At 41.9% G+C, this 26,087-nt stretch overlaps 1 protein-coding gene and 1 long non-coding RNA gene across 3 annotated transcripts in view; both read right to left on the bottom strand.

Moving 5' to 3' along the window:
* Positions 1-26,087, bottom strand: part of TSNAX (translin associated factor X) — a 186,515-nt gene that overhangs the window by 112,782 nt on the left and 47,646 nt on the right. The window contains exons 6-7 of one of the 2 annotated variants that reach the window (XM_081570371.1): positions 16,295-16,345; positions 15,552-16,210 (exon numbers count right to left, since the gene is read on the bottom strand). In XM_081570371.1, the coding sequence (XP_081426497.1) occupies positions 16,196-16,210; positions 16,295-16,345 (66 nt within the window). In that variant the 3' untranslated portion in view covers positions 15,552-16,195. Of the gene's footprint in view, positions 1-15,551; positions 16,211-16,294; positions 16,346-26,087 lie in introns of those variants that run through there. The other variant, XR_014076830.1, reaches the window with a different exon arrangement.
* LOC145538404 (uncharacterized) lies at positions 3,811-8,189 on the bottom strand. Its single transcript, XR_014076832.1, has 2 exons — positions 8,121-8,189; positions 3,811-8,020 (listed from the first exon to the last, which is right to left on the bottom strand). It is a non-coding gene; the product is annotated as an uncharacterized LOC145538404 (long non-coding RNA).

Raw genomic sequence — 26,087 nt, 5'->3', positions numbered from 1 at the left:
CTCCTCCTTCACCTTCATCAAGAGGCTCTTTAGTTCTTCTTCACTTTCTGCCATAAGGGTGGTGTCATCCGCATATCTGAGGTTATTGATATTTCTCCCAGCAATCTTGATTCCAGCTTGTGTTTCTTCCAGCCCAGCGTTTCTCATGATGTACTCTGCATATAAGTTAAATAAGCAGGGTGACAATATACAGCCTTGACGGACTCCTTTTCCTATTTGGAACCAGTCTTTTGTTCCATGTCCAGTTCTAACTGTTGCTTCCTGACCTGCATACAGGTTTCTCAAGAGACAGGTCAGATGGTCTGGTATTCCCATCTCTTTCAGAATTTTCCACAGTTTATTGTGATCCACACAGTCAAAGGCTTTGGCATAGTCAATAAAGCAGAAATAGATGTTTTTCTGGAACTCTCTTGCTTTTTCGATGATCCAGCGGATATTGGCAATTTGATCTCTGGTTCCTCTGCCTTTTCTAAAGCCAGCTTGAACATCTGGAAGTTCACGGTTCACGTATTGCTGAAGCCTGGCTTGGAGAATTTTGAGCATTACTTTACTAGCGTGTGAGATGAGTGCAATTGTGCGGTAGTTTGAGCATTCTTTGGCATTGCCTTTCTTTGGGATTGGAATGAAAACTGACCTTTTCCAGTCCTGTGGCCACTGCTGAGTTTTCCAAATTTGCTGGCATATCGATACAGTATACTAACACATATATATGGTATCTAGTCAATCGGTAAAGATAACCCTGTATGCGAGACATCAAAAGAGACACAGATAAATAGAACAGTATTATGGACTCTATGGGAGAGGGCGAGGATGGGATGATATGGGAGAATGGCATGGAAGCATGTAAATTATCATATGTGAAACGAATCGCCAGTCCAGGTTCAATGCATGATACAGGGTGCTCGGGGCTGGTGCACCGGGACGACCCGGAGGGATGGGATGGGGAGGGAGGTGGAAGGAGGATTCTGGAAGAGGAAAACATGTACACCTATGGTGGATTCATGTCAATGTATGGCAAAACAAATACAACCTTGTAAAGTTAAAAAACAGAAAATAAGCTAATTTAAAAAAAAAAAGAAGAAAGAAAAAAGATAAAAAAACAGATGTTGACGTTTACTGGTCACTTGTTCATGCACATTATATATGTCACTGTTAAAGCTTCAGTTTGGCCATGGTCCAGATGCATTAGATGAAATGGACTTTGTGGGTCTTATTCTAATTGTTACTCAACATTTGATGTATGAGAAATCAGTCTAACAAGCCTGGATTCTTCTTGGGCTGGAATTCATCTCCTTACTCTGTTAGATGTTCCTTGCTGCAATTGCCTATGGGTACTCTGTAAAGATTTCCAAAAATTGCAGGGACCATAGAAGGTACATCCCATCTTACATTGTCCCCCGCCCCACCTTCCTCACACCCTCTCTTTCCTGTCAAACCATTAATTTTGGTTACTCAATACTTGGCTCTGTGAATGCAAGAAGAGGATAATCAGTGAGAACTTCCCCACACAAGTGCTAGAGAAAACCCAGCAAGAGGTGAGATAAAAAGATAAGCAGGACATACCTAAAATCCCTGAGGACCTCTGTCTGATGTCCTAGGATCTTGAACCCAGGTTTATCTTTGTTTACACTTTGCCAACAAAGGTGCATCTAGTCAAGGCTATGGTTTTTCCAGTGGTCATGTATGGATGTGAGAGTTGGACTATAAAGAAAGCTGAGCACCGAAGAATTGATGCTTTTGAACTGTGGTGTTGGAGAAGACTCTTGAGAGTCCCTTGGACTGCAAGCAGATCCAACCAGTCCATCCTAAAGGAGATCAGTCCTGGGTGTTCATTGGAAGGACTGATGTTGAAGCTGAAACTCCAATACTTTGGCCACCTGATGGAAAGAGCTGACTCATTGGAAAAGACCCTGATGCCGGGAAAGATTGAGGGCAGGAGGAGAAGGGGACGACTGAGGATGAGATGGCTGGATGGCATCACTGACTCAATGGACATGGGTTTGGGTGCACTACGGGAGTTGATGATGGACAGGGAGGCCTGGCGTGCTGCGGTTCATGGGGTCACAAAGAGTTGGACACGACTGAGCGACTGAACTGAACACAACGATGAAGTTTGTACCCCACGACAACCAACAAACACTTTAGGATGAATGTCTCTATGCAGATAAGAGCCCTGGTCAGCAGTTGACTCTAGAGGTCCAAATGTTACAGAAGTCCCTGAGGACCTGTGGCACAGAAAGAATGGGCAAAAATAAAATATTTCTAGGTGAAAGATACTGCAATAAGTAAATTTATATTTGAATAAATATATCCATTAAATATATCCATTAGGTTCTAGAACCTTCCTTACTGAAAATTTTGAATGAGATGTGACTAAAAGCGTTGAAGGACAATTCTCCTATTTAATGATCTGTATCTCCAAGTTGGGGCTTCCCAGGTGTCTCAGTGGGGAAAGAATCCACCTGCAATGCAGGAGACACAGGCAGGTGGGAGTTCAATCCCCAGGTCAGAAAGATCCTCTGGAGGAGGGCCTGGAAACCCACTCCAGTATTCTTGCCTAGAGAATCTCATGGACAGAGGAGCTTGGTGGGCTACAATCTATAGGATTGCAAAGAGTTGGACACAACTGAGCGACTTAGCATGCCCGCACTGCCAAGTTTATACACAAATAGTTCTTCCCTGTAAAAACTGGGTGGGCTTCTGAGTGTTTCTCCACAGAATGTGACTTGCATATGGTGGAGTCATCTAAAGAGAGAGCTTTAAAAAATGTTTGGTCCAGTTTTATATCCTCCCATAGGAACGTATCTGGAGTTCTGAAATGCACAAGGTCTGAGAATTTAAAGTGAGTCTGATCAGCTGGCATCTGTTCTCTTCACAGTCTTCAGAGGGAAGTTCGGTAATTTCCTTCTGGAGTTTCTCTAAACGCTTCAGAGCACTCACAGGCGATTCATCCTTGAACGTACGCCTCAGATGATAACTCACTCAAATACTAAATTTGTGGCCTATTGTTCTAAATTCAGGAAAAATAAAGAAATTGCAATACTGTTTTGCTTTGGCAATTAGGAAGTTTGTTCACAAAGCCCCACGTGCAGGAGTTGATGGCGTTTTGGTGGATAAGCAGGAAGCCTTCACTGGAGCCTCATTTCCAAGCAGCCCATTGGCAACATGGACCTAGCACAGGATTACCTTCCTCTGGGTGCCTCCCCACCTGCCTGCGGCTGAGCTCCTGGCAGTACTGCCTGAGTTAAAGAACCTCCTTCCCTGACCCCACTCCTTTCTTTGGGAATATGGCATTGTGATTCTTCGTGTGTCTCTGATTCTCAGTTATGATGAAGCCAGCAAGGTCTGGGAGCGCCTAACAGCCTCCTTCTCCCAGAGTCTCAGCATCAGGAACCCAGCTATCCTTCCCCTGCCTTCTACATTTCTCTTTTTTGATTAAAATATGTCCAAATGGTTTCTGACCCCCACCTTTTTCTTTTTTTAAATTACTGTAATATACATAACATAATTTTTACCATCTCTAGGTGTAGGGTTCAACTGAATTAGGTACATCCAGATTGTTGGGCAACCATCATCATCTTGCATCTCCAAAATGTTTTCATCTTCCCAAACTGAAACTCTGTACCCTTTCACTAATAACTCCTCACCCTCCTTCTCAAACTCCAGCATTCACCATTCTGTTTCTATGAATCTGACCAGTATAGGTGTTACCGTAAGTGTGTGGGATCCAGCTACTCCCACAAAAGCCAAAAAAAAAAAAACGCAGATAAGACACTTATCCACTCAAAAGCCAATAAATAGGCCAGGTTGGTAGAAAGAAAAGTTTGCTTTATTTCAGATGCCAGCAACTGTGGGGGGAGCGTGGTGGGCATCTGTCTAAAGGCCAACTCTCCCCCTACCCCTGACAAGCAGGGGGTGAGAGCTTTTATAGATAGAATTGGTGTTACAAGCAGAAACAGCACAGTCATCTCTAACAGTCATCTTCAAATTGGTCTTCAGTGGTTTGACCAGCATCATCTTGGTTGTTTCAGGTACAGTTAATCTTCAGCTCCAGGGTCCATTCATTCCCATTTCTTTGCAGCCAGTTCTCAGAATTGTGGCACCTCATGTCCTGGGTACAGTCTGGTAATCATGTAGTTAACTTCTCCACCTGGTGTTTTGGTAGCTATAAGACTGCTCACAGGATATGGCTCAGAATATTATCTACAGCTCTTGAGAAAGAACTAAAGGTCCTTGACTATGCTTAATGACTTGTTGTTGTCGTTATTAGTCTCCTTTTACTATTTTCCTTTATTTCCGCATATCTCACTTCTCTGCTTAAACTTATTCTTTGACTAAAGCTTTCCACAGACAAAAGGCAGGCAGAGGACATGGTCAGATGGCAAGGACCATAGGGTCCTACTCCGTTTCAGAGGTACCTCTTGTAAGTAGGACCATACGGTATATTTGTGTGGCTTATTTCTCTTAGCCTCATGTCCTTCAGGTTCATTCATGTTGTAGCAGGTGTCAAAATTTCCTTCCTTCTTAAGGTTGAATAATACTTCATTGTATGGATACACCACATTTTGTGCATCCATTCATCCATCGATAGACAGTTGGGTTGCTTCCACCTTTCAGCTATTGTGAATAATGCTGCTATGAACATGGGTGGGTAAATACTGTTCTGATTCCCCTTTTGTAACTTTGAACTGTATTAAAAATTTTGCTCATGTAGGTTTCAGTCTTATATTCATTTTGGTGTTTAATGCCCATTACATTAGTAGCCCAGTCAAAACTCAGACAGGAAGAAATTCATCTTAACATTCTGCTAAAATAAGACTCAGTTAACCTTAAGTTCTACGCAAAGTCCTGGAAACTTACACATTACTCTAGACAGGTCTTGTCATTCAGAGAAAAGGAGCTTGAATGAAAAGGGCCTCCTTTTTTCTGGTGGAGGTTTCAGCACAGATTGGTCCCAAGCAGCTCCTCAAGATATAGAATCCAATGCTAAGGTAGAGTGCTTCCCAGGTAGCTCGGTGGTAAAGAATCAGCCTGCCAGTACAGGGGGACACGGATTCAACCCCTGGTCCAGAAAGATCTCACATGCTGCAGAACAACTAAGTCCATGCTCCACAACAATTGAGCCTGTGCTCCAGAGCCTGGGAACCATTGCTACTGAGCCCTGGCTGCAACTACTGAAGCCTGTGTGCCCTTGAGCCCACCGCAGTGAGAAATCCACTCACCACAACAAAGAATAGACCCCCTCTCCTCAACTACAGAAAAGACCTCACAGCAGTGAAAACCCAGCAGAGTCAAAAATAAATAAATAAACAAACAAATAAATGCTGACTCAGAGTTTACCCACAATCCAGCAGTTCCACTTACCCCCAGGAAAAATGAAAGCATTTCCACACAAAACTTGTGGACAAATGTTCAAAACAGCATAATTCAGAATATCTGAAAAGCAGAAAAAACTCAAATGTCCATCAACTGACAAATAGACAAAATGTATTCTATCCAGTCAATGAACTACTTAGTATTCCGCAATAAAGTCAATGAAGTATTGATACACCTTATGATATCTATGAATCTCAGAAATATTATACCAACTGAAAGTAGCCAAACACCAAAGTTTACATATTGTGTGATTCCATGTATATAAAATGTCCAGAAAAAGGAAATCCATTGGACAAGAAGTTGATTAATGGTTGCCTAGGGCTGGTTGGAAGGAGTGGGGAGTGACTTCAAAAGGACACAAATAAGAAAGGGTTTTTTCCTGCAGTGATGAAAATGTTCTAAAACTGGATTGTGGTAATGATGACACAAATCTGTAATTTTACTGAGAATCATTTACTTTAAATGAGTGATTTTTATGGTGTAATAATCATACCTCAATAAAGCTGTTTTAAAATAGAACTCAAATGTTTAACAATTATAGTTCATGACATTATCAAAACACAATCTTAATTAATTATTACATAGAACTTTCTATGGCAAAATGTTCACAGTGATTATCTTCGGCAATTAGAGTATAAGACTTTTCTTTTGGCTTATATGTATCTTACAAACTTTCTTCATTGAATAGATGACTTTCCTAACAATAAAAGGTGTGTGTGTGTGTGTGTGTGTGTGTGTTTTAAATAACAGTCATGAGTGAATTGATTGATTGTAGTGGGGAAGGCTCTGCAAAATAAGACAGACAACCCACAAGTATAAAGGCACTCTGTCAAATTTGCCATATAAGTTGTTAAAATTTCTTTGTTGCAAAACCAAACCAAAACAAAACCAATAACTAAGCACAAAGGTAGAACACAGAAGACAAACTGGGGAAAACACTTGCAGAACACAAAGATAGACAAAGGATAATTTCTTTCATTTACAAAGCCCAGCTGAATCAGTAAGCAAAATGCAAAGAATATGAACAAGCAACATACAGAAAAAGAAATACTGACTTCCATTTTACATATAAAAAGATGTTCAACCTCATTCACGTTTTGGTAACAGTATAAATCTGTGCAACTTTGTAAAAGGACCATTTAACAAAATCTACCAATACCTTTTTAAAGTGTAGTTCTTTAAGACTTAGCACTTCCACTCCTAGGACGATTTTAGTTTTGTTTCCAAGCTTTAAGAGGGCCCTGTTTGGTAGCATTAAATTGAATTAAATGATTTCATGGAGACGTTTTGGTGGCACTTTTGTAAATGAATAGCTTCTAGATCACCACAAACCAAGTATAAAACTCTTCTAGCTGTGAATACTCAGAATTGCAGATTTAGTTGCATTCTAGATTTGTGAGTTGCCTGACAAAGCACTTGAGAATTTCTTTATATTAGATAAAATATGGTACTTTACAAATGAAATTCCAAGCATCCTTAAAAATTATTAGATTTAGATGTTCAAATGTGGAAATATCCCTGAGAAGTATGAAGCGGGCAGGCGGGAAGAGCAGAAGAATGAAGAGTAAAAATCCACATCGTATAAATATTTAAAGTGTGGGAATATATACATATATGAATATGTACATATTGTGGGGGCGCGCATAATAATCATTCCTTTTGGAAAGAGGGATTGCTGGGAAGGACGGCTATTGCCTTTTCATTTTAAAACTTTTATGCTGTTTTGTATGTTTTAAGACCATGTCTGTCATTTCCTTAAAGACCAGAAAGGCTAGGATTGAGATATTTTTGCTTTCTTATTTTTAACTTTTCTGGACTTAAAAATAACGGAATGGATTTGTTATTTAAACAGGTTATTTTCTGCTTGACCTCGGGTCACAGAGCTGCCAGATGTGGTGAAGGAGGAGTCCTCCGGCAGCCAGGGCAATGGACAAAGCGCACGTCCGAGCCGAGCCCCGAGCAACCAGCTCAGGCTCGGGTCGCGGGTCACACCTCGGGGAATCAGGGTTCGCGGCAACCCGACAGTGCGCATGCGCAGAAGGACTGCCTGCGCGCGCAGAGGTGCGGGCGTAGGAGTCTGGGCGGTCGCCTAGGGGCTGGGAGAAGAGCTGGGGTGCACATGCTGTGTGTGTGTGCGTGTGTGGTGTGTGGTGTGTGTGTGTGTGTGTGTGGTGTGTGTGTGAGCGCGCACGCGCGCGCTCAGTCGCTAAGTTGTCTCAGACTCTCCATGGACCGTAGCCCGCCAGGCTCCTCTCTCCAGCAATTTTCCAGGCAAGAATACTGGAGCGGGTTGCCATTCCTGTTCCAGGGGATCTTCCCCACAGGTCCACTTAACTGTATTCTCCCACTCTCATCGATCTGTACAGAATTTGCCCTGAATCTGCTCTACTCACCTCCATCTGGCTGATTTTATAATGCTCTCACACTGAGTCTATATGCACACATTTACCCGGGTAGCCAGGATACACCGGCGTGGTGACCCCTCCTGCGAGGCGCTAGATGGCAGACGCGCCCAGGACATCTCTGTGGTCACAGCCTCACGTCCCAAGACGCCCAAGGAGGGGACTCGTCCCACCCCACTGTGCGGCTGCACAGTGTGTCTAAAACCATGTCGCAGCGTCACTCTTCTCTCCAAGTTCTGCCTCTTGATGAAAAAGAGAGAAAGAACCTACAACTTTAAGTCAGTGTTGGCACATTAGACTAACAGGCTCTTTTATAGAGACTATATTCCCCCCGAGCGTTACCTGGGTGTTCTCACTTCTTCACTCTGGGGATCCTTTGGCTCTGCTCTCCTGGGCGGTATCTGTGTCTCCGCAGGATACACGCTGTGCATTTTAGTCCTGAGAACCAGAGCTTATTCAGGATGGAGGGTGTATACAAAGGAGGGGGAACTGGGGCACAAAGAGAGGAAACGGGTCCCCATTCTTTAACTTGCTCCCCCTTCCGGCCTCCTGTTAACACAAAGACAGGCGTTGCTGGCAGATGTTGGAGGGGACGCAAAGAGGTCTTCCACTTCCGGACTTCAGGTTGACTCTGCGTGGCTTTGCCAGGGTGCCTGCAACAGCCTCCTGTGTCCTCGGGTTTCTTGCCCTGGCCCATGCTCTTTCCGTGTGAATCTCTACCTGCAGTGTCCCCAGCCCTGAATGTATTCAGCCCCTCCTTCACCCCAGAAGGCTCTCCTACATACACCACGGTGTGCCCATACAATCTCTGTCCTCGCAGGATGTCTCAGCCTTTCAACCGTTACTGTCTCAGCTAACCCCCTTTTGGACAAGGTTTTGCTTTGCTCATATCTTTGGAATGTAATGAACAAGCGGGGTTCCTTTGAATGCCACTACCTCATATGGCTCCAGGAAACCCTGTGCTTTCCCACCATTTGTTGTTACTCAGTAAACCACTAAGTTCTAGTTTGGGGATTCAAAATTTGACGAGCAAGATTCTTGCTTTCAAAAACGACTAGCACACACAACTAGTGAATAATTTAGAATGACATTTTAGCACAATAATTTTTCAAGTTATTAAGAAAGTGTAATGAAATGACCATGCTTGAAAAGAAGACTACCCTGGTAGATCTTATCTAAAAACTGCACAGAGAGACTGTTAAATGACGGGGATCCAAAGATGCCTTGAAAGTTTGGATGAAGCACTAGAATCTGATCATCAGTACAATCAATGGCTGGGTTTCCAGTTCAATGAAAGGTATTTGAGTTTCATGAGAGCAAGGAGCTCATGGATCAGTGGTTTACAGGTCGCCAGTGTGGCACTGCCCAGAAAAGTCTCTGTGGGGCTTCATGCCTGAACAAGGTCTCCTGCAGTGGAGGAGAATGACCGGAAGCGCTCAAGGGGAGGTAGCACCAGGAGGAGAAAGGGAAAAACTCCTTCAGGGGCTTTGTGTAGAACAAGGCTGCTCTCATCCTGCTGCTTCCCTGCTCAAAATGACTGGCTTCTCATTGCCTAAAGCATCATTTCCAAAGTGAATTACACAGAACAACAGGTTAAACCAGCACTTCTCAAACTTTCATGAACATATCCATCACCTTGGGATGTTGTTCAATGAAGCTTCTGACTCTGGAGTAGAGACGAAGATTCTGCATTTTCTTTTTTAAAAAATATTTATTTGACAGCACCCTGTCTCAGTTGCAGCATGTGGGATCTATTAATAGTGCCCTGTCCAGGGATCAAACCTGGGCCCCCTACATTGGGAGTGTGCAGGTTGAGCCGCTGCATCACCAGGGAAGTCCCTCTGCATTTTCCATCAAGCTCCCAGGTGCTACTGATACTGCTGGTCTGCAGACCACATGCTGAGTGAGCAAAAGATCAAAACTTATTAAATAGATCCCTACTTTTTAAAAAAAGAATTTTGATGTCTTTATCGTGCTCATGTCCACTATAAATCTCCAGGAGGTGTGAAAAGAATCCAGCGTTTCCCAAAGGTATCTGCTCTTGGAATCCTTTATTTCATGGAGCATCTCTGGTTTTGGGGAAAGGCTAACCTAAATGATGGAGTCAAGTTCTGGCATCCAGGGGACTGTGATGCTCTCCTACTTGCCCTGTTCTCCATCCTGCAGATTCCAAGCTCCTAACTAAAGGCTTGGAAAGTTGTAAATTCACAATCAGTCCCCAAAGTCTCTCCTACATCACTCACTCCATGTCTGTATCTCCCCATTTCCTTTCCTGTCCCCTGCTTCCCATCCTCCCGGCTGCTCCTAAGTGCAGTACCTCCTAAACTTCAATGTGCACAAGAATTCCCCTACCTTCCGAGCTGGTTAAATGCAGATTCCTTGGCCCTACCTCCAGTGACCCCAATTTCATAAGTCTGGAGTGCAGCCTGTGAATCTGCCTTTCTAACAAGCTCCTGGTGACATTGATGCCACTGTCCAGGGGCCACACTTGGAGACGGCATCTCCATCAACAGACAGACCTCCTTTCCCACTCACTATGGAACTTTCCCAAATTTAGGGCACCGGGTGATTGTTTACTTTTTCCTGACTGTGTTTTATTCCCTGTAGATCTGTAAGCCTCTTGAGTGAACGGACCATGACTTTTTTTTTTTTTCCTAGTTGTCTAGTTCAGTACTTTGAATGAACAGCAAACGAAGGCTGGCCTTTTGTGAGTCTGCTGCTGAGGCTGGGTTGGGGAGCATGCCACCGTTCCCTGCTCCAGCCATCCCTTCCTCCCCAGATTGGGGGGACTTCCTTAACAATGATGCAAGCTTTCTGGAAAAGGACAATGGCCTGGCTCATCATCAAACTCGTTTCTTGCTTCTGAAATCTGTGCTTGTGTTGTCCAGATCCTTAGGCTGGCATAGACCCTGCATAGATATTTTGCCCCTTTGTCCTGGTTACCGGTAACCAGGTTATGTATCCTGGTTACTGGTAATTGGTTTTTGTCTTTACTCACTCCTTCTCTTCAAATCCTGCAGAATCTCTGTCCCCAGAACATTAGCATTAGGCTTCAGAATGCTCTTATAATCCTAATCCTTGTATCCACTACTCCTGTGGCATCTACCCATTCAGCCACTAACTCAGAGTCTTCCCTAGCTTTTTTGCGAAGTCATACTTGCAACTCTGTCTCTCTCTCTCTCCTGGCTGACACCATCAAGTGGACTATTACAGCCTGGGTTGTCCACCTGACTTTCAAATCCCAATCACTTTGTCCTGCCTTCAACAAGGGTACACAAACTTAACTGCATGCATTCAGGTACACAGAAAAGTCTGTGTACCTGAAAAAATGAAATTTTATTTTATTTTAATAAAATCCTGCCTGTTGCCATTTGGAGGTATAGCCTAACCTGGGGACCAGAGATAGCCAATATATACGGCCCCAGACAAACCCATCCTCTATGTTTGGCACTTCTGGTTATATGAAGATGAACCAGACTTCAAAGATCTTGCAGTCTAGAAGGAGAGTCAAGACTGTTAACAACATAGAATGTGATACGTTCCGTGAACGAAATATAAATGAAGAGGGGAGAAAATTCAAAAGAAGGAATTTTATGGGTTGAATTGGGGTCTCCAGAAAAATCCACATATTGAAGTTCTCACTCTTCTTACCTTAGAAGGTAGCCTTATCTAGAAATACAGCTGTTGCAGGTGTCATTTGTTAAGATGGGGTAGTACTGGAGTAGGGTGGCCCAGTCCAACGTGCCTGGTGTCCTTAATAAAGGGGAAATTTGGAAACAGACATGCACACAGGCAGAGCACCATGTGAAGACCAAGGCAGAGACCGGGAGTGATGCCTCCACAAGCCAAGGAATAAAGACCACCAGCAAAGCATCAGAAACTAGGGGAGGGGCCTAGAGGGCTCTCACAGCCCTCCTCACAGCCCCCAAAAGAGCTGATCCTGCTTTCAGAAGTATGAGATATGTTTCAGTCATTTAAGCCTCTCCATCTGTGTTACTCTGTTAAGAGTTTCCCTAGCAAACAGGGAGAGTTCATGATGCAGGCTTAGCAAGGAAGATTTCATCAAATTGGAGGAGGTAGAATCCAAACTCAGTGTTAAAAGGGAAGGCATTCAAAGAGGGAGGAGCATTAGGAAAAACAGAAGACAGAAAAACACTAAAAGTGCTTGGGAAGCTGACATTACCTTTAGAACCTAGAGGGAGTCAGGGAAGCAGGCAGAGGTAATTCATTAGAGATGTCACAGATGAGTATCTTGCTGCTGCTGCTGCTGCTGCTGCTGCTGCTAAGTCGCGTCAGTCGTGTCCGACTCTGTGTGACCCCATAGACGGCAGCCCACCAGGCTCCTCTGTCCCTGGGATTCTCCAGGCAACAATACTGGAGTGGGTTGCCATATCCATCTCCAATGCATGCATGCATGAAAAGTCGCTTCAGTCATGTCCAACTCTGTGTGACCCTATGGACAGCAGTCCACCAGGCTCTGTATCTTAGGTTTGGAGAAATGTATTTTGAATTGTGACATTATTTCTGTAATTCTGCTTGTCTTACAAATAAAATCTCATTTTTTCATCCAGACCTTAACCTAACTGCTGAACTTTAAACATTTAAACATTTCACTACTGACTTTTGAACTTGAACGTGCACAATTTTACAGCTGCTAAAGGGAATTTATGATATCAGAATCAAAATTTGGGCCTTAAATTTTAAAAATGAGATGGCATCAGAACAGTTTCCCTACTCACATATCAGTGATATTAATAACTTTTAATTCTGTTTTAAGGGCTTGTTGATTCCTAGTTTCTATGAAATACAATACAAGGAGTTTGGGATAGATCTTACAAGGCCTAGTTTCAGGACTTCCCTGATGGTCCGGTGGCTGAGACTCCAAACTCATAATGCAGAGGCCTGGTTCAGTTCCTGGACTGGGAACTAGACTCCGCATGCCACAACTAAAATAAGATTCCACATGCCACAATTACTAAAGAGCCCACGTGCTGCAACTAAGACCCAGTGCAGCCGAATAAATTAATATAAGTAAAAATTTTAAAGTCCATATACAAAGCTTCATTAAAAAAAAAAAGGTCTAGACTCAAGGAAACAGGTCATTTCAGTGTAGACTTTTTAAAGTGGCAAAGCCACTTGTCCCACCCCCCACCAACACACACACAAGGCCTCACTTGCATGTATAAAAATAGAGCAACATCTCCAGTTCTTACCTTTCAAAACTGTGGTGAGGGTAAATGAGATGAGATTTTAAAAGATGCTTATGCAGGGAAATATATGTATTTTACTTAATTTCTTCATTTACTCAAGAAAAAGGGTAGGTTACATGGTCTCTAATATTCCTCCCACTACTAAATCCTAAGTTAACTGCATTCTTACAGAACAGGCTTAAGAGCCATGGGAATTGCGTATGTGTATGGGGTAGAGGGATGTATCTACAAAGACACAGCTTTGCTTCTATTTGTGCCCTTAGATGGCTTGTTGTTGTTTAGTCACTAAGTTGTGTCCAACTCTTTTGCCACCCCATGGACTGGGGCCCGCCAGGCTCCTCTGACCATGGGATTTCCCAGGCAAGAATACTGGAGTGGGTTGCCATTTCCTTCTCCAGGGCATCTTCCCGACCCAGGTATCAAACTCAGTCCTCCTGCATTGGCAGGAGGATTCTTTTATCACTGTGCCATTGGGGAATCTCTAGCTCTTAGATGGCAGCAGGGGGCTCATTCATAACAAAGCTCACTTCAGCCAGGTTTCTTCCTTTGTCAGACAGGTTTCCCTTGGTTTTTTAACTAAGAGATTCAACATGATAATCAATTAATCCCTCTCAATATCTCTCTCCATGTCTCTCCTCTCCCCTCCCTTGCCCTAAGAAACTACCTTTTTACTACATTTTGAAAACTATCAAATGTTCACAAAGTGAGAGTAATACAATGGCCCCATAAAGTTCTGTCACACTTGCTTCAACTATCCACCTATTCCTCTCCCCTTCCCTCCCTTCCACTCCATGGAATTTCAGAGCAAATTCCAGACGTCATGTGCTTTGATATGCATGTCTAAAATACATATGCATATTTTGGGGGGCCATGCTGCATGGCATGCAGGATCTTAGTGCGCCAACCAGGGGTAGAACTTCTGCCCTTGGTAGTGGAAGCACAGAGCCCTAACCACTGGGCTACCAGGGAGCTCCCATGTGTATATTCTTCTATGGGCCTCCCTGTTGGCTCAGCGGTAAAGAATCTGCCTGTCAATGCAGGAGCCAAGGGTTTGATCCCTGGGTCGGGAATATCAAATGGCAACCCACCCCAGTATTCTTGCCTGAAAAATCCCATGGACAGAGGAGCCTGGTGGGCTGCAGTGATGGGGTCACAGAAGAGTTGGACCCAACTTAGTGTCTAAACAACAACATATTCTTCTATGACAAGATGCCATTATGAAACTTAACCAAATTAATGATAATTTATTAGAGTCATATCATGCCTCCTTTCAATGTTTTTAAGCAAGAATAAATGGCAAGATTTTACATAAGCTACAATTTAACCAAAAGAATACTTGAGTAATAAACCAGTTTGGAGTTTTCTGATATAGCATTCTGTTACATAAATGACTTTAGAGGGAAGTATAGACGGAGTGTAATTGGAAGACGTGAAGAATATTCTCTCATAGATTTTTTTGTCCATCTCTCATCACTGTTCTGTGCTTCAGTTCTAGTAACCTCAGAATGATGCTGTTAACCTGAATGTTCACTAACACAGGTTAAAGAAACAGCATCTGTCGGGAAACTCCCCTGGAGAAGGAACAGGCTATCCACTCCAGTATTCTTGGGCTTCCCTGGTAGCTCAGATGGTAGAGAATCCACCTGCAATGTGGGAGATCTGGGTTCGATCCCTGGGTTCGATCCCTGGGTTGGGAAGATCCTCTGGAGAAGGGAAAGGTTACCCACTCCAGTGTTCTGGCCTGGAAAATCCCCATGGACAGTGGAGCTTGGGGGGCTACAGTTCATGGGGTTGCAAAGAGTCAGACATGACTGAGGACTAAACATACAAGGGGCAGGATGGGTGTCTGGGATGGACCAGTACACACTGTTATATTTAAAACAGATAATCAACAAGGACCTAGCGTATAGCACAAGAAACTCTGCTTAGTGTTATGCGGCAGCCTGGATGGGAGGGGAGTTTGGGGGAGAATGGATACATTCTGATGGCTAAGTCTCTTAGCTGTCCACCCGAAACTATCACAGCATTGCTAATCGGCTATACTCCAATACAAAATTAAAAGTATATTAAAAAAAGAAATAGCATCTGTTAATCTCATTAAGTTCATTGAGGCAGGATGGGGCTGGGTGCTGGTAAGTGGAGCAGATAACTGTGAGGCATATATACTTTTTTTCAGGTTGAAAAGTAATCATAGAGAACCCTTTCTCCTTCAGAGCACGTACTGATGCTTAAGAGCACGTGTGACACATGGAATTCCTATTAACTCTGACAGGGTGGAGTTAGGTAGGAAAGACATGCCAGAAACTCACTTCCTAACCTTGGGAGAAAATGTTAGTGTTATGCCTACAGCTCTAGGAAGAGATACATATAAATATATGTTCATGTCATTTCAGTCTTCAATATCTGGTAAACAAGAATTTAGGAAAGGGAGTCTGGCTGATAATTGTCCCAGAAGAAAACAACTCAATTTGTCAGTAAATAACAAAAATATTCATATTACCCAGCTATTCTGCTTTCAGCAACTTATTCTAAATAAATAAAGATCCAGGCAAAGATGCACTTCTAAGGTCATTTGTATCAATATTGTTTATAACCACAAACATTTTAAAAATGTTCAACAACACACACAATTGGTGGAATAAATTACATTATAGCATCATGATGGTATACTTTGTAGCCTTTAAAAAGCACCTAGTAGGAATATAGTGGTTAACATGTAAATATTTTGACATTATATTTAATTTTTGAAAATCATGTTATTAAATAGTACAATGAGGATAATTCCTCTTTAACTTACCAATAATTATATTAGTGTTTACGCACCTGTACACATATATATACACATATGCACAGAGAAACAAGATTACAAAGATATAGAATTAATATAATGCTAATAATAACTATCTCTTCAAGTATAACATAATTTTTTGCCTTTAGATTTTTCAACAATGTATGTATAAAAATTAGGTAAAAAAATTTTTTCTTTCAAAAATTTAACTACCAGATCTGGCAACATGGAAGAATGACCTGAAGCAGCATGCCACATACTATAAACCCAGAGAAACGACACATAAAGGAACACGGAAAAAGAAAACAAGTCTCTGAGAAAGAGTGATCTGAAATCCAGGCTGAGATGCACATGAATTGACCATGCCCATGGTTGAAGGCACATAGATATGCTGCTCCCAGGGGACTCAACAGTAGGTACTAAACACCAGGAGCCTGGATTTAATGACACACAAGGACAGGAGATAAAACTTTAGGTTAAGTGGTAAACCACAAATTTTTAAAAAATACATAGTATACCTGAACACATGATCCCCACTGATGCGCCAGGATTAGCCCCTCAAGAGTAGTCTGAAAGATATTATGAAATAAGCATATTTAAAAATTAATTAGAGAGACTTTTAAAAGAAAGGAATAGAAAAATAAAAGAATAAGACACTATGAAAATAGAACAGGAAGGATTGAAAAACAGATAAAACTTACAGAAATTAAAAATAATTATTGAAACAAAAAAAATTGATTCTCTCCACCAAGTTTAATAGATGAATTAAATAGTAAATTAAGTTCCAAAGTAGAGATTATGAGATATCTGCAAGCTAGCATTAAGAAAACTGCTGAGGGACTTCCCTGGTGGTCCAGTGGTTAAGAATCCACCTCCCAATGCAGAGGACATGGGTTCAATCCCTGGTCTGAGAAGATCCCACATGCCACAGGGCAACTAAGCCTGTGTGCCACAACTACTGAGCCTGTGAGCTTTGGAGCCCACATGCCACAGTGAAGATCTCATGTACTGTGACTAAGGACCAACACAGCCAAGTAAATAAATAAAAAACCAAAACTGTAAATAAAAAAAAAAAAGAAAACTGCTGAATACTAAGTAATTCACTGACTGGATAGCAAGGCTCATTCGACTCAGAGGATGCCAGGAAGAGCTAGCTGCTAGTCAGGAACTTGGAGCAGGGCAGCAAGGAGAACTGGGAAGTCTGTTTCCAAGTCCTGAATGAGCCATTACATCTTGTTAGGTAGGTAAAGCAAAGATTAATACAAACTTAAAGGCCTGTGATTATAAAAAGTTAAATGTACACTTACTCTGTACCTTGACATCATAAAGTCATCATGTTTTCCTGTAATATTAATTTTAAATTGTTTGAGGGACCATTGATTTGTAACTCTGCTGCTGGGAACATGCTTGTAATAGGAAAGTCACAATATCTGCTGTAGAGAATGGATCACTTATTGTCATAACCTTTTTTTTTGTCATGGGCTGTTGATTTTCCCTGCCGGCTTTGGTGATAATTAATTCACTGATTCCACATAACTCACTCTAACTCAACCAAAACAAAGGAACAAAGTTAAAGATATTTTCCTCCTTATGAAAAGGTATATTTCAAGTGACTAGCAAATTCAGTTTAAAACACAGTGCAAAATTCTATCCAGTAGTGAAAGAATAAATAATACAGAAGAGTAAGACAAATTTGAAGAAAAACAAGGCAAGAATAGCTGCCCTCTCATTTATCAAAACTCAGTATAAACTTACATTAATTAATAAGTGTGTTATTGGTGCAAGGACAGGCAAATAGACCAGTGGGATATAAAAGAGGGAGCCAAAAGAAACCCATGCTTCTTATGAGAACATAAGATAATAGAGATGGCCTTGCAAATTGATGGAGAAAGGATAAGTTTTCAATCCACATGGAAAAATAAGACCCCTTCTCTTATCCATATCACACACCATACCCTGGAATACCAAAAAAATTTCCACAGTGATCCCAAACCTAATGGAAAAAGCAAAACTTTTAAAGATTTATAGACAACCCAATCAAAAAATGGGCAGAGGACCTAAATAGACATTTCTCCAAAGAAGACATACAGATGGACAGCAGGCATATGGAAAGATGCTCATCATAGCTAATTACTAGAGAAATGCAAATCAAAACCACAATGAGGTATCACTTCACACTGCTCAGAATGGCCAACATCAAAAAGTCTACAGGGGATATCCTGGTTGTCCAGTGGTTAGAACTCTGCATTTTCACTGCCAAGGGCCCAGGTTCAATCCCTGGTTGGGGAATTAAGATCCCACAAGTCACACAATGTGGGGGAAAAAGCTACAAAAAATGAATGCTGGAGAGGATGTGGAGACAAGAGAACCCTCCTACACTGTTGGTGGGAATGTAAACTGCAATCACTATGGAGAACAGTGTGGAGGTGCCTTAAAAAACTAAAAACAGAATTACCATATGATCTAGCAATCCCACTCCTGGGCAAATATCTGGAGGAAATTCTAACTCGAAAAGATATATGCAACCCAATGTTCATAGCAGCACTACTTACAATAGCCAGGACATGGAAACAACTCAAGTGTCCATCAACAGAGGACTGGTTTAAGAAAGGGTAGTATATAGATATAGATATATGATGGATTATTACTCAGCCATAAAAAAGGAATGAAATAATGCTATTTGTAGCAATGTGGATGGATCTAGAGATTATCATACTAAGTAAAGTAAGTCAGAAAGAGAAAAACAAATATCCTATCAACTATGGTTTTTCCAGTAGTCATGTACAGATGTGAGTTGGACCATAAAGAAGGTTGAGCACCAAAGAATTGATGCTTTTGAACTGTGGTGCTGGAGAAGACTCTTGAGAGTCCCTTGGACTGCAAGGAGATCAAACCAGTCAATCTTAAACGAAATCAACCCTGAATATTCAGTGGAAGGACTGATGCTGAAGCTGAAGCTCCAATACTTTGGCCACCTGATTCGAAGAGCTGACTCACTGAAAAAGACCCTGCTGCTGGGAAAGATTGAAGGCAAGAGAAGGGGGTGACAGAGGATGAGATGGTTGTACAGTGTCATTGACTCAATGGACATGAGTTTGAGCAGATTCCAGGAGAGAGTGAAGGACTGGGAAGCCTGGTGTGCTGCGATCCATGGGGTTGCAAAGAACTGGACATGACTGAGCAACTGAACAATAACAACAAGATCATTTATATGTGAAATCTAAGAGAAAAAGATACAAATGAACTTCTTCACCAAACAGAAACAGACTCACAAACAGAAAACAAACCTATGGTTACCAAAAGGGAAGAGGGAGAGATAAATTTGGAATTTGTGATTAACAGATACACACACACTACTGTATACGAGATAGATAAACAACAAGGACTTATGGTGCACTATAGGGAATTATATTCAATATTTGTAATAACCTATAATAGAAAAGTCTGAAAAAATATATATGTATAACTGAATCACTTTGCTGTACACCTGAAACACTATACTTCAATTTAAAGTAAAAAATTTTTAAATGATAGACAAAAATATACAATAATATACTTATGACCTCAGGGGATGGTTGAAGTTCTTAAGACAATAAAAGCACAAATCATAGAAGAATGGTAAATATGATGGCATTAAAATAACACATATCTGTATGAGAAAACACACTCCCAACCATAGACCAGGAAAACGTATTCCTATAAAGAAGAATTGCAAAAATGGGGAAAGGCCATGAAGGGGTTGGGGAAAACAATATAATAGAAAAATGTTGAAATCATGTGAACAAGTAATTTATAAAAGAAGAAATATGAATGGCAAAGAGTTGTAATTGCAGAGATAGTCACTGTCAGATTAGACTCCATTGAATTATCAGTAGTCAATAGTTTTGGCTCACAAAAATACAATTTCATATAGGTAAAACTAGTACAGTGAGGGACAAAATCATTTTAAAACACACCATTTCAAAACCATCAGGTTGGGACTTCCCAGGTGGTTCAGTGGCTAAGACTCTGTGCTCCCAGTGTGGGGTAGGGGGGGTGCCTGGTTTGATCCCTGGTTGGGGAACTAGATCCCACATGCCACGACTAAAGATCCTGTATGCTGCAGTGAAGATCAAAGACTCTGCGGGTCCCAACTAAGACCCAGTGCAGCCAAATAAATAAATATTTTAAAAATAAATAAATAAATAAAAATAAAAACCATCAGGTTCATTATTAGGGTTGGCAAAATGATGTGGAAAACAAAAACTTTTACACAGTTGCAGAAAGAAATATAGATTAGTACAGTACTTTACAATATCTAGTAAAATTTAATGTCTACATTCTAAGACCAAGCAATTTCTACCCATATCATCTACCTAAATAAATTCTTACATATGCTCACAAGAAGACAAGCTAAGAATATTGTATTAATCAGTTTTACAGAGAAACAGAACCAAGAGGGAGCATGTGTATGTAACTATCTATCGATAGGTAGGTAGACAGATAGACACATACCCATAATACACGTATAGATATATATAAAGAGATTTATTATAAGGAATTGGCTTCTGCAATTATGGAGGCTGAGAAGTCCCAAGAACTGCAGCTGTCAAGCTGAAGGCCCGGAAGAGCTGAAGGTGTAAGTTTCAGTTCAAAATCCAGCAGGCTCAATAACCAAGAAAAACTGGTATTTCAGTCTGAGTTCAAGGGCCAGAGAAAGACCAAAGTCTCAAGCAGTCAGGCAAGAAGAATTCCCTCCAGTATTTTTCCTATTCAGGATTGGATGGGGTCCACCTGCATTAGGGAGGGCCAGCTGCTCTACGCAGTCTACAAATTCAAATGTTAATTTCATCCAAAAAATATCCTCACAGACATATGCAGAATAATGTGTGATGAAACGTCTGGGCACTTCTTAGCCCAGTCTTCTTGACACATAAAATTAATCATCACAGGTACTCACTACTCTATTACAAATATTATTTGTAATACCAAAGAACTGAAAACAATCTTCTTGTCTAGTCATTCCACAAGTATTCACTAAGTACCCATTAGGTGTACCCATGGATTGTTCAATATGTCTGGGATACACCAGGGAGTACAAACATTCCTCTCCCTGGAGAGCTTACATATTAGTTAAGGGAAACAAACAGCAAGCGTGGTTATATATTACCCATGTAAGAAGGGAATAGTACTTTCTGCAGCGCCAAGGACACTGTTCATAGCGTGTTCCATGTAGAGGCCACCCTCTGAAACTGCATTGGGAGTAGGTTGCAAATGGCGATTTAAATTAGATCGTGGTAGGCCTTATTTGGAAGGTGGCCTGTTAGCACAAACTTAAAAGTGATGATGTAAATAGTGCACAGATATCTGAATAAAAAAAGAGACAAGAGGCAAAAGAAACAGACCTTGTTAATAAAAACAAACAAGCTGGAGGCCAGTGAGGCTGGAGTGCAGTAAGTCAAAGGGGATGTGTGGTGTGTGCTGTGTGTGTGTGTGTGTGTGTGTGTGCACGCGCACATGCGCGCACATGCAGTCATGTCTGACTTTTGCAACCCTATGGACTGTAGCCCGGCAGGCTCCTCCGTGCATGGGACTTCCCAGGCAAAAATACTGGAGTGGGTTGCCATTTCCTCCTCCAGGGGATCTCCCCAACCCAGGGATCGAACCTGAATCTCCGGCATCTCTTGCATTGGCAAGCAGATTCTTTACCACTGAGCTACCAGGGAAGTCCGGAGGGAGAATATTAGGCTAAAATAAGAGGAGGCAGGCAGATTGTGTAGAGGTGGGGTCTCCGACCTCCGGGATCTAATGCCTGATGATCTGAGGTGAAGCTGATGCAATAATAATAATAGAAATAAAGTTCAGAATGAATGTAATGCACTTGAATCATCCCCAAACTGTCCTCCCCACTCCCCAGGTCTGTGAAAAAATTGCCTTCCACAAAACCAGTCCCTGGTGCGAAAAAGGTTGAGGACCTCTAGTGTAGAGTCTTGTGGGCCATCTCAAGGGCTTGGGCATTTTAGTCTGAATGAAACAGTAGCCACTGCAAGGATTTAAATACAGAGGCAAGCTGACCTGATTGCAGGTTAATAGACCACTCTGCCTACTCGGTAGGGGATGAGGATGGAACCAGGAAGCTACGGCAGTAACCCAAGTGAAAGGCGGTGATGGCTTGGACCAGGATGATAAAAGATGTTGGATGTATTTTAAATATAGAGCCTACAGAATTCCTGACAAGATTAAATATGGAATGTGAGCCAAAGTAAGGAACCGAGATGACTATCATCATGCCTGATCGTTTGCAAGGATGAAGTTGCCATTAACTGAGAAGAAGCAGATAACAGATGGAGGTTTCACGGGAGAAACAAGCTAAGTTCTGGACCTGTTAACTTGGATGCATGCATTAGACACTCAAGTGGAGATTTTGAACTGGGAATTGACATGTATAACTGGGGAGGCTTCCCAAGTGGCACAGTGGGTAAAGAATCTGCCTGCCAATGCAGGAGGTGCAAGAGATGTGGGTTCAATCCCTGGGTTGGGAAGATCCCCTGGAGAAGGAACTGGCAATCCATTCCAGTATCCTTGCCTGAAAAATCTCATGGACAGAGGAGCCTGGCAGCCTACAGTCCATGGAGTTGCAGAGTCAAACATGACTGACTGAGAACACACATGTACATCTGGAGCTCAGAAGAGATGCCGACATAGAGATATGAAACTGTCAGCATGTAGATAGTATATACATCCATAAGACTGCATAAAACCATTAAGGGGATGAATGTAATTAGAGAAGACATTCAAGGATTGAGCCTCAGGTCCTCCAAGGTGAGGTCAGGGTGATAAGAAGGAATCAACAAAGGAGGCTGAGGAGCAGTCAGAGAAACAGGAGGAAGACCAAGAATGGGGTGTCTGGAAGTAAGTGGAAAACAGGGTCCAAGGAGAAGGTCCTGGACAGGTCCATTATCACCTGTCAAATGCTGCTACAGGCTGAGTAAGACAGACAGTTATATATTAAACTAAATATAACAAAAGACGTGAAAGGAGGGATGGGAGGGAGGCTCAAGAGGGAGCAGATATATGTACACTTAGAGCTGACTCATGTTGTTGTACAGTAGACATACAACACGTTGTACACATTGTGTACCAGTACAACACTGTAAAGCAATTATCTTTCAATTAAAAATAAATTTTTAAAGAAAGAAAAAAAAATGTTTGTGAAAGAAAGAGCTGAAGTTCAGGTGAATTGTTGGGGACAAGTCTGATTCCGGAGAGAATGGGAAAAGAATTAGATTCAGAAAGTATACACATCTCTTTCAGGAAGTTTTTAAAGATATGTTTGTATGTTGATGGGAAATTCCAGTAGAAAGGGAATAAAATCAATCATTCAGGAAGGAGAGAGGTGAGACCTGCTGGAGTAGCCCCTGAACAGATGAGAGCGGATCCAAGACACAAGTGGAGAGGCTGGCCTTAGAGAAAACACAGATAGCAGGAGGCAGGGAGGCAGAGGAGGTGAAGCCAAATGCTGGTTGGTAAGTATGATGAGACTGTGGAAATTCTCCTCTGTCGTCTTCAGTCTTCCTAGCCCTTGGCCAAGTGGGAGGCTGAGGAGGTGATATAGGAGGAGACGGTGTGAAATGTCATTGATGAGAGAGGAAGAATGAACGGACTGAGGAAACACAGTATGACTGCCAGGCAGCATGAGACCAACATGATATTCATGGTCATAAAGTGAGACCAGTCAGTGTGGTTATCTACTTTCCCTGTATTTTCTTCAGCACCACAGGGGCACGTGTAATGGAGTTAAAGAGATGGACTTAATCTGGGATTTAGTTTCACCAATGAGTATGATGAAGTAAGAGAAAGCAGGAGAGCTGAAGGTGTGTGCAAAGGAAAGGGAATTATTAGCAAGGACACTGAAGCTGGGAGATAAAGGAAAAGAGGCTACTCAGAGGTTAATGAGTAGTGAAAAGGTCAATGAATTGAAGGGTCCAGTGGGGTCTGAGAACTGTTAGAGTTGGGATACTAGGAACGGGTAAACTGATCTTTCAACATGGTAGTAAACAGGACTTTCCTGGTGGTCCAGTATGTTAGAAGAATTATCTTCATGTATCTTGAACTTGCCATTGAATTAAAAATGGGTCTGATATAGACAGAATGAGCATAAACCAGGAGCTAAATAAATAAACCTAAATTAATAAGCTAAATTAATAAACCAGGAGGGTGGTCTGGGGTACAGCTATAGTCTAGGGGAAATGGACAAACTGGTTAAGCCCTAAAAGTAGAATACTATGTAGCAGCTAACATGAATTAACTGGAATTTACATATATCCATATGAGTACATTTCAAAATTTTAAATATTAAATGAAATTAAATGAAAAATACTAAATGAAAAAAATTTAGCTGCAAAAAGATTTGTATACTATGACAGTATTTACAAAATTTTAAAATGCAAACAAAACAGAAGTTGTTTGTGGATTAATTTAAAAGCAGTAAAAACAGAAAATAAGTATCAGAAGAGTATGTATTCCAACCTTTGGTTGGTAACTGCCTCTGGGGATGGTGGAGGTGGGGTGAAACTCTGTAACATCTTAATTCTTTGGAAATAAGTCTGGAGCAAATGTGTCTGGAGTTTTAAAGAACTCCTCTGTCCATGGGATTCTCCAGGCGAGAATACTGGAGTGGGTTGCCATGCCCTCCTCCAGAAGATCTTCCTGACCCAGGGATCAAACCCTTGTCTCACTGTGTCTGCTGTATTGGCAGGCAGGTTCTTTACCACTAGTGCCACCTGGGAAGCCCTTCTCTGGTATACTTGCCCCCAAATCACATCTTTTTAAATTTCAAATCTTCCTAAGAAACGACAGTTAATAAAAATAAAAAACAATAATAATTCCAATATTATTCTTGGTTTCAAGCTCTTCACATCACAAAAAGCCTAGAAATGTGCCACCAATTTTTCTCCCTTGCTCACCCATTCATGTGTGAAAGGAGGGCAGCTAACAATCACCCTTGTCATTTCATGTGCATTCTTCTAGAAATAATCCGCATGTTAACAAAAACATATTTTAACCTTTCCACAGTAGTGGCATATCTACATTTTTCTAGTTTCAGTTAAAATAAAATAAATATCTTTCCATAACAGAGCATGCAGACCTGCCTCATTGTTTTCAATGGCTTTATAGTATCTAATCATATGGTTGCACCATAACTGATTTAATTTGTCCTTCATGAAAGGACACTCACATTTCAAACTTTTCAGTATTTCAAAACAATGCTATAATGTTTTGAACATGTAATGCACAAATGTATGAATAAACTTGATAGATATTACCAAAGTACCCCTCGTAGAGATCAATGTCAATTTCATAGCATGCATGCTAAGTCGCTTCAGTCGTGTCTGATTCTTTGCAACTCCCCAGACTGTAGCCCTCCAGGCTTCTCTGTCCGTGGGATTCTCCAGGCAAGAATACTGGAGTGGGTTGCCATTTCCTTCTCCAGAGGATCTTCCTGACCCAGGAATTGAATCCAAGTCTCCTGTGACTCCTGCATTGGCAGGCAGGTTCTTTACCACTAGCACCACCTGGGAAGCACTGATTTCATAGAGCAATGTCAATTTCCATTTTTTACAGCAGCGTGGAAGCCAACTTCCCCCACATCAACATACTGCTTCCAGTCTTCCACTCTTCATCCAGCTGATAAGTGAAAAGGGCCAACTTGTAGTTTTAACTTGCATTTCTCTTGCAAGAGAGAACAAGCACCTCTTCCCATGCTTAAGAATTGCTTTTTCCCTGGTAGTCAGCATTCAGTCAGGAAAACAGAAAGCACTCGAGGTATCACACAGGACACGATTTAACACAGGTGCTTCCAAAACCTTGGAAGGGCTGGGTGAAAGGAAGTTCAGGGAAAGCTGCCAGTGAATTCAGGAAATCAAGAAGTCACAGGAACTGCAGGAAACCACGGCTGATGAGCTCAGCTGCTGGCAGCACTGAAGCAGGTGATTAGTAGAGTGCAGAAGCTCCTGCAAAACCTCACGTAAGCCCTCTGAGCATGCCCGGCTCTCTGTCTCTGATGCTGCAGAGCAATTATGGCTTCTGTTTCTCTTGTTCTTCAAATATTACACGTACCTCTCACTGGGAGATGGCAAATAAACCCTCTTAGCAAGGGAATCAAGGAAGTGTGGCTGCTAGGCTTCCAGCTGCAACGGTACAGTGAGAATTTAGAAGGCAGCCCTGCTACCAAGTGTGTGCGCGCGCCCTCAGTCATGTCCGACTCTTCGCAACCCCATGGACTACAGCCCACCAGACTCCTCTGTCCAAGGAGTTTTCCAGGCAATAATA

This window comes from Giraffa tippelskirchi, chromosome 2, assembly GCF_054371585.1.
Source record: "Giraffa tippelskirchi isolate mGirTip1 chromosome 2, T2T-mGirTip1v1.2.pri, whole genome shotgun sequence".
Classification (NCBI taxonomy): domain Eukaryota; kingdom Metazoa; phylum Chordata; class Mammalia; order Artiodactyla; family Giraffidae; genus Giraffa; species Giraffa tippelskirchi.
The sequence above is the reverse complement of the archived record's forward strand: the minus strand, read 5'-3'. Positions and strand labels throughout refer to the sequence as shown.